Here is a 12,603-nt window from a genome sequence, read left to right on the forward strand (position 1 = left end):
ATTTTGATATCACTAACTAAAGTAGGGAAACTACCTAAAATACCACTTCAAAAGAATGTCCAGCAAAGGCACTTTAGAAATTCCTAAGGCACTTTAGAATGTGTGAATGGGCACTTCACCCGTATGAAAAAATAATGTCCAGCAAACATTCGTAACAGATTTGGAACATGATTCTTTTATTAAGGACAGTTTGAAGTGTGCACATTTCATACATTAGACTTTGAAAAAAAAGTAGAACCATGCAATGGAGGGCATCTCTTACTGAAGCAGCAAATTTGTCGCTGTGATTTCCAATTGCATTTATATAATTTTTTTTTTTTGCTTTACTTTTCTCGCATATATCTGTCCTTTTTTGTTTATTAGTGGATTTATTCATAATTTACTTATATTTCTGAGTTGTATTGATAAGGATTGGAAAACTCTGGTAGTATAGGATTGAAGATGTTGAAATATGTAGTACGGGGCATATTCTAGGGTTTCAGACTCAATGAAGATTGAAAACCAAAAATGAATGAATTTTTTGGAAATGGATTGACAATTGCAACTTTCTTGTTTATGAGTGCAAATTCAATTGTCTTACTCACTAATTGACTTGCTAACAGATTTATCAGTTGTTACAACTTGCAGTGTAACCATAGTTACTGACAACTAAGCCTAGTCATAGTTAAGCGTACTATACTGTAACTCCCCACCAAACCCCAACCTGCCCTTAGATAGAGGACCTAGCTGCAGGTTGGCAACAAGAGAATGAAACTAAGAGCAGGGCAAGCCCTTAGTAAAGACATCTACAAGGTGCTCTGCAGTAGAAAGATAGGAATTAATTTCTATAGCTCAGTTTGTGATATTTCTAACCTGCTTCTAAGTTCCTTGTGCTGCACTTAAGCATAGCCTGCTTTCATTCTGATTATGAGAAGTTTAGAGATCAGGAAATTAGAGTGGTAGAAAGGGGAGCCCTTTCCTTTGATCTCCCAAGGCACATGAGGATTATTGAAAATTTAACCTCTGCGGCTTTGTTTGCTTAGGTAATACTGATTAGCCTCTTTACACGCACTCACGCGTGCAGCATAGTTTTGCACTCAACAGTAATATAACTAACTGAAGTAGGCAAACTGCCTAAAATACCACTTTAAAATAATGTCCAGCAAAGGCACTTTAGAATGTTTGAATGTGCACTTCACCCGTATGAAAAAATAATGTCCAGCTAACATTAGTAACAGATTTGGAACATGATTCTTTCCTTAAGGACAGTTTGAAGTGTGCACATTTCATACATTAGACTTTGAAAAAAAGTAGAAACATGCAATGGGGGGAAGCTCTTACGGAAGCCGCAAATTTGTCACCATGATTTCCAATTGCATTTTTATAATTTTTTTTTTGGTTTACTTTTCTCGCATATATCTGTCCTTTTTTGCTTATTAGTGGATTTATTCATAGTGTAGCTTATATTTCTGAGTTGTATTGATAAAGATTGGGAAAACTCTGGTAATATAGGATTGAAGATGTTGAAATATGAAGATTGAGAACCAAAAATGAATGAATTTTTTTGAGTATGAATGGATTGAGAATTGCAACTTACTTGTTTATGAGTGCAAATTCAATTGTCTTACTCACTAATTGACTTGCTAACAGTCCTAATAGATTTATCAGTTATTACAACTTGTAGTGTAACCATAGTTACTGACAACTAATTATAGACAGTAAGTCTAGTCATAGTTAAGCGTCCTATACTTTAACTCCCCCGCCCTTTCTAACCTGGTTGGCAATAAGAGAATGGAACTCAGAGCAGGGCAAGCCCTTAGTAAAGACATCTGCAAGGTGCTCTGCACTGGAAAGATGGGAATTAATTTCTATAGCTCATTTTGTGATATTTCTAACCTGCTTCCAAGTGCCTTGTGCTGCACTTAAGCATAGCCTGCTTTCATTCTGATTATGAGAAGCTAGAGATCAGGAAATTGGAGTGGTAGAAAGGGGATCTCTTTCCTTGGATCTCCCAAGGCACATGAGGATTATTGAAAATTTAACCTCTGTGGCTTTGTTTGCATAAGTAATACTGATTAGCCTCTTTACACACATTCACGCGCGCAGCATAGTTTCGCACTCAACAGTACTTGAATAAGCATAATTGCTAGGTTGAGTCTTTTGAAAAAGATGACTGTGTTATGAACCAGGATTAAGACAGAGTTGACATGAGACGGTAATGGATGGACGATGGTTATTAAAACCAATGAACCATGATTATTGAAACCAACTTTTATTCTTGAAGCTGCCATTATAGGGTCCTGCCATTGTCTGAATCATCAGCGATTGTGCCTCTATTATAAAAGTTGCCATCACCATACTAATTTCTGCCTCTCTCTTCAATTTTGAGGATTTTTAGTTGTGTGGCTATCATTGCAGTTGTAATGTTAACGAAAGGAGATATTCTTGGCAGTCTCTGCAGACAGAGGAGAAAGCTGCAATGTTGTGGCAGCCTAATCAACTGTTTTGATAGTGTATTCATCAGTGATATAATTCTAGTACTCTGATCCTTTGCAGAATTCGAATTAATTCTATAGGATTCACCGAAGATCCATATTAGTCTCTTCCTAATTATTAAATGGAACTGACTGCATATATATTTCAGCTTAAGACTGCATATGGAATTCTTTTTGGTATTAAATACCAGTCAGTTTTCGTTGTTGTGTATTTGTGACAAGACAAGCTTGGCATCTATTGCGAAGCTTAACAAAAGTGTGTCAATTGATTTAAGATCTGTTGATTCATGTTGTGAACTTGTGATTAGCCTTATTTTCTTTTCCAATATTTGGTAGGATTAGGGAAGTTGTCACAAAAAATTATTAAGAAATTCATAATTACTGCAAATAAACATGACAGAAATGAGTAATGAAGGCAAGAATATCATACGAAGACGGCTAGCTAGGGTTAGAGAGCGCGCGTTGCTCTAATCTTGAATCGTGTTGGATCTTTATTATAGTAACGGATTGAATGGGAAATTTTTTGACATTTTTAAACCATGTAGATGGCCATAATAAATCAATAATTCTCAAAACAAGTTAATGCTATTGTATAAAAAAAGTATTGTCTGATAATAAAAATTAGAGCTCATAAATTGGATCAAAAGCTGGTCAGGAGGACTCTGGTTGGTGAGTTAGTGTCGACACAAGTGAGTTGTCTAGCTTTAGAGTTCTTACTGGCTGGACGAGCGGTGTGATGTCAGGGATTTACTGCTCCTGCGCTTTTTGTCTTTGTCATACAGTTGTAGTGCCAGTTTAGAGTCAGTATTTAGAGTTCCCAGTGGGAAGTCTAGTGGCCATTTCTGCGTTAGAGATGTCGCCCAAAACTCGTTGTAAGCAGTTCATTATTAATGAAGTTCTTATTTGATCAAAAAAAAAAAATTGGATCACTTCGCTAGTTTAGATCATGAAATTGATCTCTCTTTAGTTGAGGCTCTTCGCTTCCTACAAGATGTCACCCCAACACCTCCCAATCTGCCCATTATTTACTTCTAATTAATTGTTTTAAAAATAGCATTTAACAGAATCAAACGCCACACCATCTGCATAACAACATAGCATGGGGTTTGAAATGAGTTTAAATAGACCTATATATCCTCTCCAAGTCACTCTATCTCCTCTCCTCAATAATCTGCTCTCATCTCTCAACCTTATTCAGGTATTACACTTTAATTTCTCTTCTATAATGAAATTTTTTGACGAAATTAGAATGTAATTTAGGTTAGAATTTGGTATTTCTAGATTTCTTGATGTAAGCAATCAAATCTATTGATTTCTAGAAAAAGATATTGAATTTATATTAATAATACCCAAATACCCAATTGCTCATGATAGTGGCAATTTCTTTATTGTGTTGATTGTTTGAGAGTTGAGTTTATTATACTTTTGATTGGGTGTTTTTTAGCTTTTGAGTAAGTTAAATTTGTTTTCCCTTGTGGTGGGGAGGGGTGTGGTGGGGAGGGATGTGGTGGCCTGGTGGGGTGCTCGGGTGTGGTCCTTGTATATTTGAGTTTGACTTAAGTTTGTAATTTATACATGGCCAGCAACTTAAGATCGGTTGTTTTCATGTTTTCTTTTTTCTAGGTTTTGTTTTTAATGATAGATCAACCTCAAAATCCTAAACCACAAAAAGTTCAGAAGAAAGTAAATTCATATTTTCTAAAAAAATGATGTTGTTATGGGTGATATTCCAAGTTCGGTTGTGTTCTGAACCTTCTTGTTTCAATTTTCTATTGTTAGATTTGGGTGACAAAATACATCTTGTGGATGATATTTTGACAAGTGTTATGCAATTGAGATATTCCATCAAAACAAAGTAAACTCTGCCAAATTTTTGACAATAATTTTTCTTCCCATCATAAAGTAAATTTAGCACACCTCAAATTTAATTCTTGGTTCCGTGCCTGGCCAAAATTCACAAAAGATCGTACGCTCCTACCTAGCTTCTACCACACTACATGTGAAATTATTTAGAGAATGATATCCTTCATGGGTTGACAACTTGCCACCCATAGAACTGCTGCTTCTCTCCAATAAGAATGCAAGTTTTCGTGGTGAAGGAAGAGCGTCCGCATCGTTACCTAGCATGAAAAGAACTTCAGACATGGTTGGCCGGTCAGCTGGATACTCTTGCAGGCACAAGAAGGCAATCTGAATACATTTCAGAACTTCATTGACGGGGTATGATTCACCAATGGACGAATCAACTATTTGCAAGACTTTACCTTCACTCCACAAGTTCCAAACCTAAAAATAATTTACGTTGAGTAATTAATTAGTGACGATCATTAGGGGGATAAACCTGTTTGCTATCAGAAAAGTATGCTCACATGCCCAACTAAATTTGAGTAAGGATGTTCCTCATGGTAAAAGCCATTATTCTTTCTTCCGGTAATGATTTCTATTAGTAAAACGCCATAGCTATATACATCTGACTTCACCGAAAACCTTCCTTGCATTGCATACTCTGGTGACATATAACCACTGCACAAACGTAAACAAATAGTTGATTATCAAGCTTCTTTCACCAAACAGGAAATTAGCATTTGGATTGTGCAGTATACTGGCAAGCATTATCAAGTTTATATCATCTCACTTGAAGAAATTCACTTACTATGTTCCAACCACACGCTTTGTATTTGCTTCATTTTGATCTCCCTTAAAAATTCTAGCCATACCAAAATCTGCAATTTTGGGGTTCATAGAAGCATCTAGTAGAACATTGCTGGCCTTTAGATCTCGGTGGATAATTCTTAATCTTGAATCTTGGTGAAGATATATAATTCCTCTAGTGATTCCATGGATAATCTCAAAGCGTTTTGTCCAATCTAAAAGTGCTTTGTTGGTTTCGTCTGCAAAGATTAGGCAATTCAGATTAAATTCATGGTTGCTTTGTTTCAAGTGAGAATTTAAGAAATAAAAAGCAAAAAAGAACACATACTAAAAATAAAAAAGTCGAGGCCTTTGTTTGGTAAGTACTCATAGATAAGCATCTTCTCTTCATCTTGAACGCAACAACCTAATATCCTCACAAGGTTGCGATGTTGGAGTTTCGCAATCAACAAAACCTCATTTTTAAACTCTTCAATTCCTTGACCCGAGGTCTTCGATAATCTTTTCACTGCTATTTCCTTTCCATTAAAAAGTACACCCTGCAATAATAATTCATGTTTGACTTATAGAATACTTCAGTAAATTATGAATGTATTACACATTCAGTTCGCTTACACAAAAATATCATATATCCTCATCAAAATGTACTACAATACATGATATAGATAGATGTATATCAACACAAAATTCTGATTTATGATTTGAGAAATTATCTGAGCGAAAAATGTAGTACCTTATAGACGGAGCCAAAACCGCCTGTTCCAAGCTTGTTTGCAAGAGAGAAGTTGTCTGTGGCTGCTGCTATGGTTGTTAGGTCAAAGAATGGCAAATCTGAGCTTATGCTACTTTCAGCAGGTTCCATTCCACCAGTAGATTCGTTGAAGAAGCTAAATGAATATTCATCTCGTCTTCTTTTACCTATCAAATATTTCATTTAGAGCTGGGTGAAATATAATTGTGCTATATATAGAACAAACAGTAAATAACTGAATAATGAATCACTTTTCATGAAATCAAAAAGGGATAGGACCATGAAAAATATGCATCTCAAAAATGAGTGACATGATTACCTTTTCTCTTCATCCTCAGTAACCAATAGACAAGGAAAACTAGTAGAAATAGCGCTAAAACAGATACTAGTGAAATTGCCAGCTTTTCCTTCTTGCTAAGAGAATCATTTGACTTCTTTGCATATTGAGCTACAAAGAAAATAAAAATAAAAATAAAGAACACTATGAACTTAATAAGAAAGATTAGTGAATTAAATAATAAAACGAGGAACATACCAAAGACGGTTGCATCAACTCGTACATATAAATTTTGACCATTACTGGGCTGCACCCTCGTGTCCATCAATTCCCCATACCATGTCACACATCCAGTTTTGTCGCTGCTACTGTATGCAACGCAAGAACAATTTTTCAAGCATTCTTGCTTGCACGCTTTCATACTCATATTCATATTAACAAGTGCCCTAGACAAGTCTGGTATTTTCATACTTTCCAGATTCACAAATTTTTCCCCATTTCGGCATGTAGATACTCCTTTTTTCTTTACACACCCATCTGTCCCATCTCTCGAGTACCAATCAGTTGGCGACTTGGGTTCAAACCCCGGAAGGCAGATGCAATCTATAGTATTAGTAACATAGGGATCGCAGTTACCATTTGGACCACATTGTCCATAAAAATCGCAACGCTCTATCGGAGCAGACCATAATTCTGTCCATTTTTGTGCTCGATCATTCCACGTGAACCGTCGAAATGTTCCTGATTCATCTAACACAGTCCTTGAGAAATTTGACTGATTGTTCTTAGCTGATGACATAATGGATACCTCATCTGCATTGTTCACTAAAATTGTTACAGTACAACATGACTGGCCAACCCAAGATGCCACTTCATCCCGCCACCATGGTGCTCCATCCTTGTACAAAATCATCTGTGGAAATCCACTAGGGTCAAGCCGATATGAACAGCTCCCAGTTCCTGGGTCATCTTTCGATTTCCAAGATGTTAAGAACCTGTTCAGCCCAGACCGCCTGTCCAAACCAATTTTCATAAGTGGAAGCATTGTATCAGTGGGATAATCAAACCCTTGCCATATAACCTTTTGACTATCCTCATTCTCGAGCAAGACAAGATTTCCTGTATCCAGAAGCTTGGCAATTGAATTGTTTGGAGAAGAGAGAGTGACATTAGCAGACCAAAGAGGGAAACTTCGGTTATTTCCATAGATGACTAGGCCTCCATCTCCATTTATGGATAGCACTCCAGAGGTATCAGGGACAGGGTTATCTCTGTTTGCAACCCACACAACAGTTTGGTTAGAAATTTGGTTATACCATACTCCAACGTAACGGTTGCTAGAATTGCCTGCACTGAAAAATCCAAGTGCAAAGATTTCCCTGCCGGAGACTAACACATCACCGTCTTTGATGGCTTGATTTAGAGTAAAGGTATCAAGGCAAAAGCAAGAGGGAAGAAGAACAAACGAGATAAGCAATATTTTGTCAAACCACATGGTAGTAAAATTCTTGGTTATGAGGAATGAGATTGCCCAATAAAAGAACAAACGTACATACAAGATCTTCTTATTTGGAATACTGTTCTGTTCTTGAGTGGTTGGCTCTCCTTATTTGACTTTCTGTTCTTGTGCAGCTGAGACAATTGCATCTCCTTCTGTTAGGAGTATAACCCCAGTACAGCAGAACAAAGATGAAATTGAAAGAGGAAATAAGCAAAAACAGATAGGAATTTTCATAGATAGCTGTTGATCGTTTACATCCTGATATATATATCTCATACTGCTCACACAGAAGGCAACACGTGTCAGCCATGAAACTGAGATAAGCAATTAAACTTAATGATACCTGATTAACCCTAACAACTAATTAACAGACATAACAGATAATTTAAAAGAGTCGGGCTATTATGGATCAGTTTCATAACATTCCATCCCTCCTAAACAAAGCTTGACTTCAAGCTTGAAAGTCAGGAAAGCGCTGCAGTGGGTCTTCGGCCTCCTCCCAGGTGGCTTCCTCCACTGATGACCCTAACCACTGAACAAGCCATCTAGTCACAGCTGCATTGTTTTGTTTAAACATCCTCCTTTCTAATACCTTTGCCGGATACCATCTTGGATTATGAGGGTCAACATTAGGAGGTAGGTGGGCAGAAATCACAGAAGCATCACCAATTTTCTTTTTCAAAAGGGACACATGGAATACCGGATGTACCTTAGCAGAAGATGGGAGCTTGAGCTTATAGGCTACGGGTCCAACTTTCTTCTCAACTTGAAAAGGGCCATAGTATCTTGGTGCCAGCTTGTGTTCAAGTCTTTTCTCCACGGAGTGCTGCCGATATGGTTGTAACTTCAAATATACCCAGTCTCCTACTTCAAAAGTCCTCTCCGTATGCCTTTTGTCATAAAACTGCTTCATCCGAGCTTGAGCAATATGTAATTTGCGTTTGAGAATGGCTAACAACTCATCCCTTGATTGAAGCTGCTGATCTACTGCATCTACAGCCGTAGAGCCTGGAATGTAGGGAGCAACAGATGGTGGTTCATAACCATACAAAGCCTGAAATGGTGTCATGCCGATAGCAGAATGATGAGCTGAGTTGTACCACCATTCAGCCCAAGGGATAGCTTCAACCCAAGTATGAGGCTTTTCTCCCACGACACATCTAAGGTATTGTTCCAAAGTCCTATTAAGGTTCTCAGTTTGCCCATCGGTTTGAGGGTGATAAGCAGAACTCATATTGAGAGCAGTACCTTGAGTTTTAAAAAATGCATTCCAAAAGTTGCTCAAGAAGATGGGATCTCTATCAGAAATAATTGATTCCGGCATGCCAAGCTTGAAGATGTTGCTGATTAATTGTTGCACAATCATGGAAGCTGTATAAGGGTGAGCTAAAGGCATAAAATGACCATACTTTGTTAGTCGGTCCACTACGACCATGATGACTGTCTTTCCATGAGAACTTGGTAAACCCTCAATGAAGTCCATTGAAATACAAGTCCATGCCTCGACTGGAATTACATTTGGCTGCAATAAACCTGGAGGATTTATTGTCTCATAGTGGTTTTGCTGACAAATATGGCAAGTAGCTACAAACCTCTTGACATCCTGATGCATTCCATGTAAGATCAAATATGGACATAACACATATCATCATAAAGTAATTGATGATTAGCTTAATATCAATCCTAGTTTAACATGGATACAAACAGTAAATCAATACTAGTGACTTAATGAATAGTGTATCAATTCATTAAGGATAGTAATCTATTGCTTAGTCTACAAGGAAGGCTACAAGTTGTGATACATTAAGAATCTAACTAGGAAACCTAAACCGATATGGATAGCTTTAATGGGAAGCTTCTTGAGGTTTAAGTCACCTATATATACAGATGAATTGGTCCCTGATTACTGCCGACGTTTTGCATATTGTTCTGTCCATTGAGAAGCAAGTTGGTAAGTAACAGAAGACTATATTCAGTGTTCGTGTTTGCAACATAAGATGGAATCCATGTCAGTGATTGCTGAAGGTAAGCCTTAATCCCTTTTATGATTGTGTGCATATATTGTGAGCATGTAATTTTGGTTTTACAATTGGTATCAAAGCATAGGCTCACATATATCAAAATCGTTTTAGGGTTTTGCAAAACAAATACAAAAAAAAAAAAAAAATAGGGTTTTTGCTTTACGAGTCAAGTAACTGACCAAGTCACTGACCATGTAACTGGTCATGTAACTGATCAAAGTAAGTTACTTAAGTCGATTGCTGCATCTGGTTAATTATCAAATTCACGCTTCCGCTGTGATTTTTAGCAGCAAATTGGGGAAAAAGCAAAAACAGGTTTTTCTGTGAAATTGATTTCGATTCATAGCATGATAATTGAGTTTTTGATTGTGCTCAAGAACACTAGTTGCATTCCCGGCGTGCGTTAGGTTAGAGTAGATGGTGACCGGATGAAATTTACAATTTCTTGATTGTTCTGTGGTTTCTTGGAATCAAATCAATTTTGGTTATGCTTGAATATGCATGTTGAATTGATTGATGATATGGTATTGTATCTGTGATTGTGTAAAAATTGCATGAAGAACAAAAAAAATCTCCCAGAATTTTTTACACATTATTAAAATTGACAGATACGAGAGCTTAATTTTCTTACAAGGATGAATCTGGGTAGAATATAAAGTTAAAAGCTCATGGGTTTTGTGGTTTTCTGTTGGCATAAGTGATTATGATGCACAAAGTATTCTTCATTGATGTTGGCAGAAAACAATGATCAGGTAACTGATCAACCAACTAGTCAGGTCACTGACCATGTAACTGGTCAGGTCACTGACCAAGTAACTGGTCAGGTCACTGACCATGTAACTGGTCAGGTCACTGACCATGTAACTGGCCAGGTCACTGACCATGTAACTGGTCAGTTAACTAATCAAGTACCTGATTGAATAACAAAACTGAAATTGTGTTTTGTGTTTTAAAACTATGCTTCAGTTTTATCTTCCAAAGAAGTGGTCAAGTATGGTTTTAGAATACAAAACAGCAATATGCGTGCTTGATGAAAATAAATACGGATACTTAGAAATTTTTCTTCTGTCTAAAGATGTGGATAAATTTCTTTGGATAACTTGTTTTCATTGAACATGGTATATTGATAAAGAACTCCAGGATGTTATGCTTCTGCTCAAAAGTGTTGCTTAACATTATTTTTGGTTATGGACTGATATGAATGCAAGTATGGATTGTTTAGGTTTTCTGTATGTTCTTGTTTTGGTTGCTTAAAGCTAAATAAAACACAGAAAACTTAAAGTTATTTTCTTTACAAATTGAGAACTCACACGAATTTTTGTTTTGCTCCTTAGGTAACTCTTACATGAACTTGAACAGTGTCTTGATGCTAACTGGAACCAACTATAGAGCTTGGCTAGATTCTGTAGAGAACTATATGGGAATGCATGAGAACATAGACTATTGCTTCACTGAGGACAAACCTGAAGAGTTAACTGAAAAGAGCACTAAGAAGGAAACTGATCTTTACAAGAAGTGGCATAGATCCAATAGAATGGCTAAGAACCTCATTCGTACCTCTATGTCCAAGACTGTCAGAGGAAGTATAGAAGAACCTGAGCTAGCATCAGATTTTTTGGAACTCATAGGTGCTAAGTTTAAAGAAAGTGAAAAGGCAGAAACTGCTAGGCTAACCAAGGAGTTTCATGATTTGAAGTACATGGGTTCAGGGGGAGTTAGAGAGCATATTATGAAGATGATCAATATAAATGGCAGACTCAGGGAGCTCTTGATGGGGGTTAGGGATGAGCAGGTAGTGCATTATGCACTACATTCCTTGCCTAACAGTTTTAGTCATCTTAGGACCAGTTACAACTCTCAAAAGGGAAACTGGACTCTAGATGAACTTATATCCATCTGTGTGGATGAAGAATCTAGGATCAAGGAAGAAAAGGAACCTGCTACAACCATTAACCTCATTGAGAAGCCTAAAAGGAAAAAGCCCCAAAATAAGCTCAAGCCTATCAAAGCCATAACTAAGAGTTCAACAGCTGCAGTGGCCAAGGAAAATAGGCCATTTAGGTTCAAGTGCTACTTTTGCAAAAGAGTAGGACACATGAAAAAGGACTGCACTGGCTATAAAAATTGGTTAGCCAAAAAGGGTAAGATTTTTTCTAATACAGTTTTTTCTTTAGAAATTAATCTTATAAATGTTGAACCACAGTCTTGGTGGATAGATTCAGGCTCACCTATTCATATTACTAATTCTTTGCAGGGATTCATAAGGAGGAGAATCCCAAAAAGTGATGAAGTGAACCTGTGTGTAGGCAATGGCATGAGAGTGGCAGTCAAGGCTATTGGAACCTTAAAGCTCGATTTAGGATTAGGAAAATTGTTAGTTTTGGACAATGTTTTTTATGTACCTTCCATGAGAAGGAATTTGGTTTCGGTTTCTCTTTTAGTAAAATCTGGTTGTAGACTTGTTATTGATAGTAATGGAATTCTTATTTCTAAAAATTCTGTTCAAATTGGTTCTGGTGTTATCTCGAATGATTATTTAAAGTTAAGTTGTTCAATGGCTCAACAAGAAATTTTACTTGTTGAAGATAACACAAACAGTACTAGCACTTTAACAGGTGTTAAGAGAACCAAAATAAATGAAAAGTCTGCATTTTTATGGCATAGAAGACTCGGCCATGTTTCAAAAGAGAGACTGAAAATTTTGGTGCAAAACAACATCCTAAATGAACTTGATTTTTCTGATCTAACAGACTGTGTTGAATGCTTTAAGGGAAAAATAACTAATACTAGAAAGAAGACTGCATATAGAAGCCAAAATTTATTAGAACTCATACACACTGATATATGTGGACCATTTAGGCATCAAACTATCTGTGGGAATGTGTATTTTATCACATTCATTGATGACTTTTCTAGATACAGTTATA

At 36.8% G+C, this 12,603-nt stretch overlaps 1 protein-coding gene across 4 annotated transcripts; it reads right to left on the reverse strand.

The window, feature by feature from the left end:
• Positions 1-4,330: 4,330 nt before the first annotated feature.
• LOC112196878 (G-type lectin S-receptor-like serine/threonine-protein kinase RKS1) lies at positions 4,331-7,887 on the reverse strand. Of its 4 annotated transcripts, none has more exons than XM_024337341.2 (8): positions 7,711-7,887; positions 6,413-7,567; positions 6,197-6,325; positions 5,860-6,044; positions 5,455-5,665; positions 5,128-5,365; positions 4,844-4,997; positions 4,331-4,760 (listed from the first exon to the last, which is right to left on the reverse strand). In XM_024337341.2, the coding sequence occupies exons 1-8, from the start codon at positions 7,799-7,801 to the stop codon at positions 4,449-4,451; spliced, it is 2,475 nt and encodes an 824-aa protein (XP_024193109.1). In that variant the 5' UTR covers positions 7,802-7,887; the 3' UTR covers positions 4,331-4,448. The 4 variants fall into 4 exon arrangements, with proteins under 4 accessions (XP_024193109.1, XP_024193111.1, XP_040375250.1 ...); XM_024337343.2 differs by having other exon boundaries at positions 6,413-7,425; positions 7,707-7,887; XM_040519316.1 differs by having other exon boundaries at positions 6,413-7,425; positions 7,711-7,849.
• Between the last annotated feature and the right edge of the window lie 4,716 nt (positions 7,888-12,603).

Source organism: Rosa chinensis, chromosome 4 (assembly GCF_002994745.2).
Source record: "Rosa chinensis cultivar Old Blush chromosome 4, RchiOBHm-V2, whole genome shotgun sequence".
Classification (NCBI taxonomy): domain Eukaryota; kingdom Viridiplantae; phylum Streptophyta; class Magnoliopsida; order Rosales; family Rosaceae; genus Rosa; species Rosa chinensis.

What these genes read in the sequence shown, in the direction of transcription:
- LOC112196878 (XM_024337341.2), bottom strand. Translation starts at nt 7,801, where the DNA reads ATGCAATTGTCTCAGCTGCACAAGAACAGAAAGTCAAATAAGGAGAGC. An exon ending in AGTTGATGCAACCGTCTTTG is followed by an intron (nt 6,326 to 6,412) that starts GTATGTTCCTCG and finishes TTTTCTTTGTAG; the next exon opens with CTCAATATGCAAAGAAGTCA. An exon ending in AAGCGTGTGGTTGGAACATA is followed by an intron (nt 4,998 to 5,127) that starts GTAAGTGAATTT and finishes ACGTTTGTGCAG; the next exon opens with TGGTTATATGTCACCAGAGT.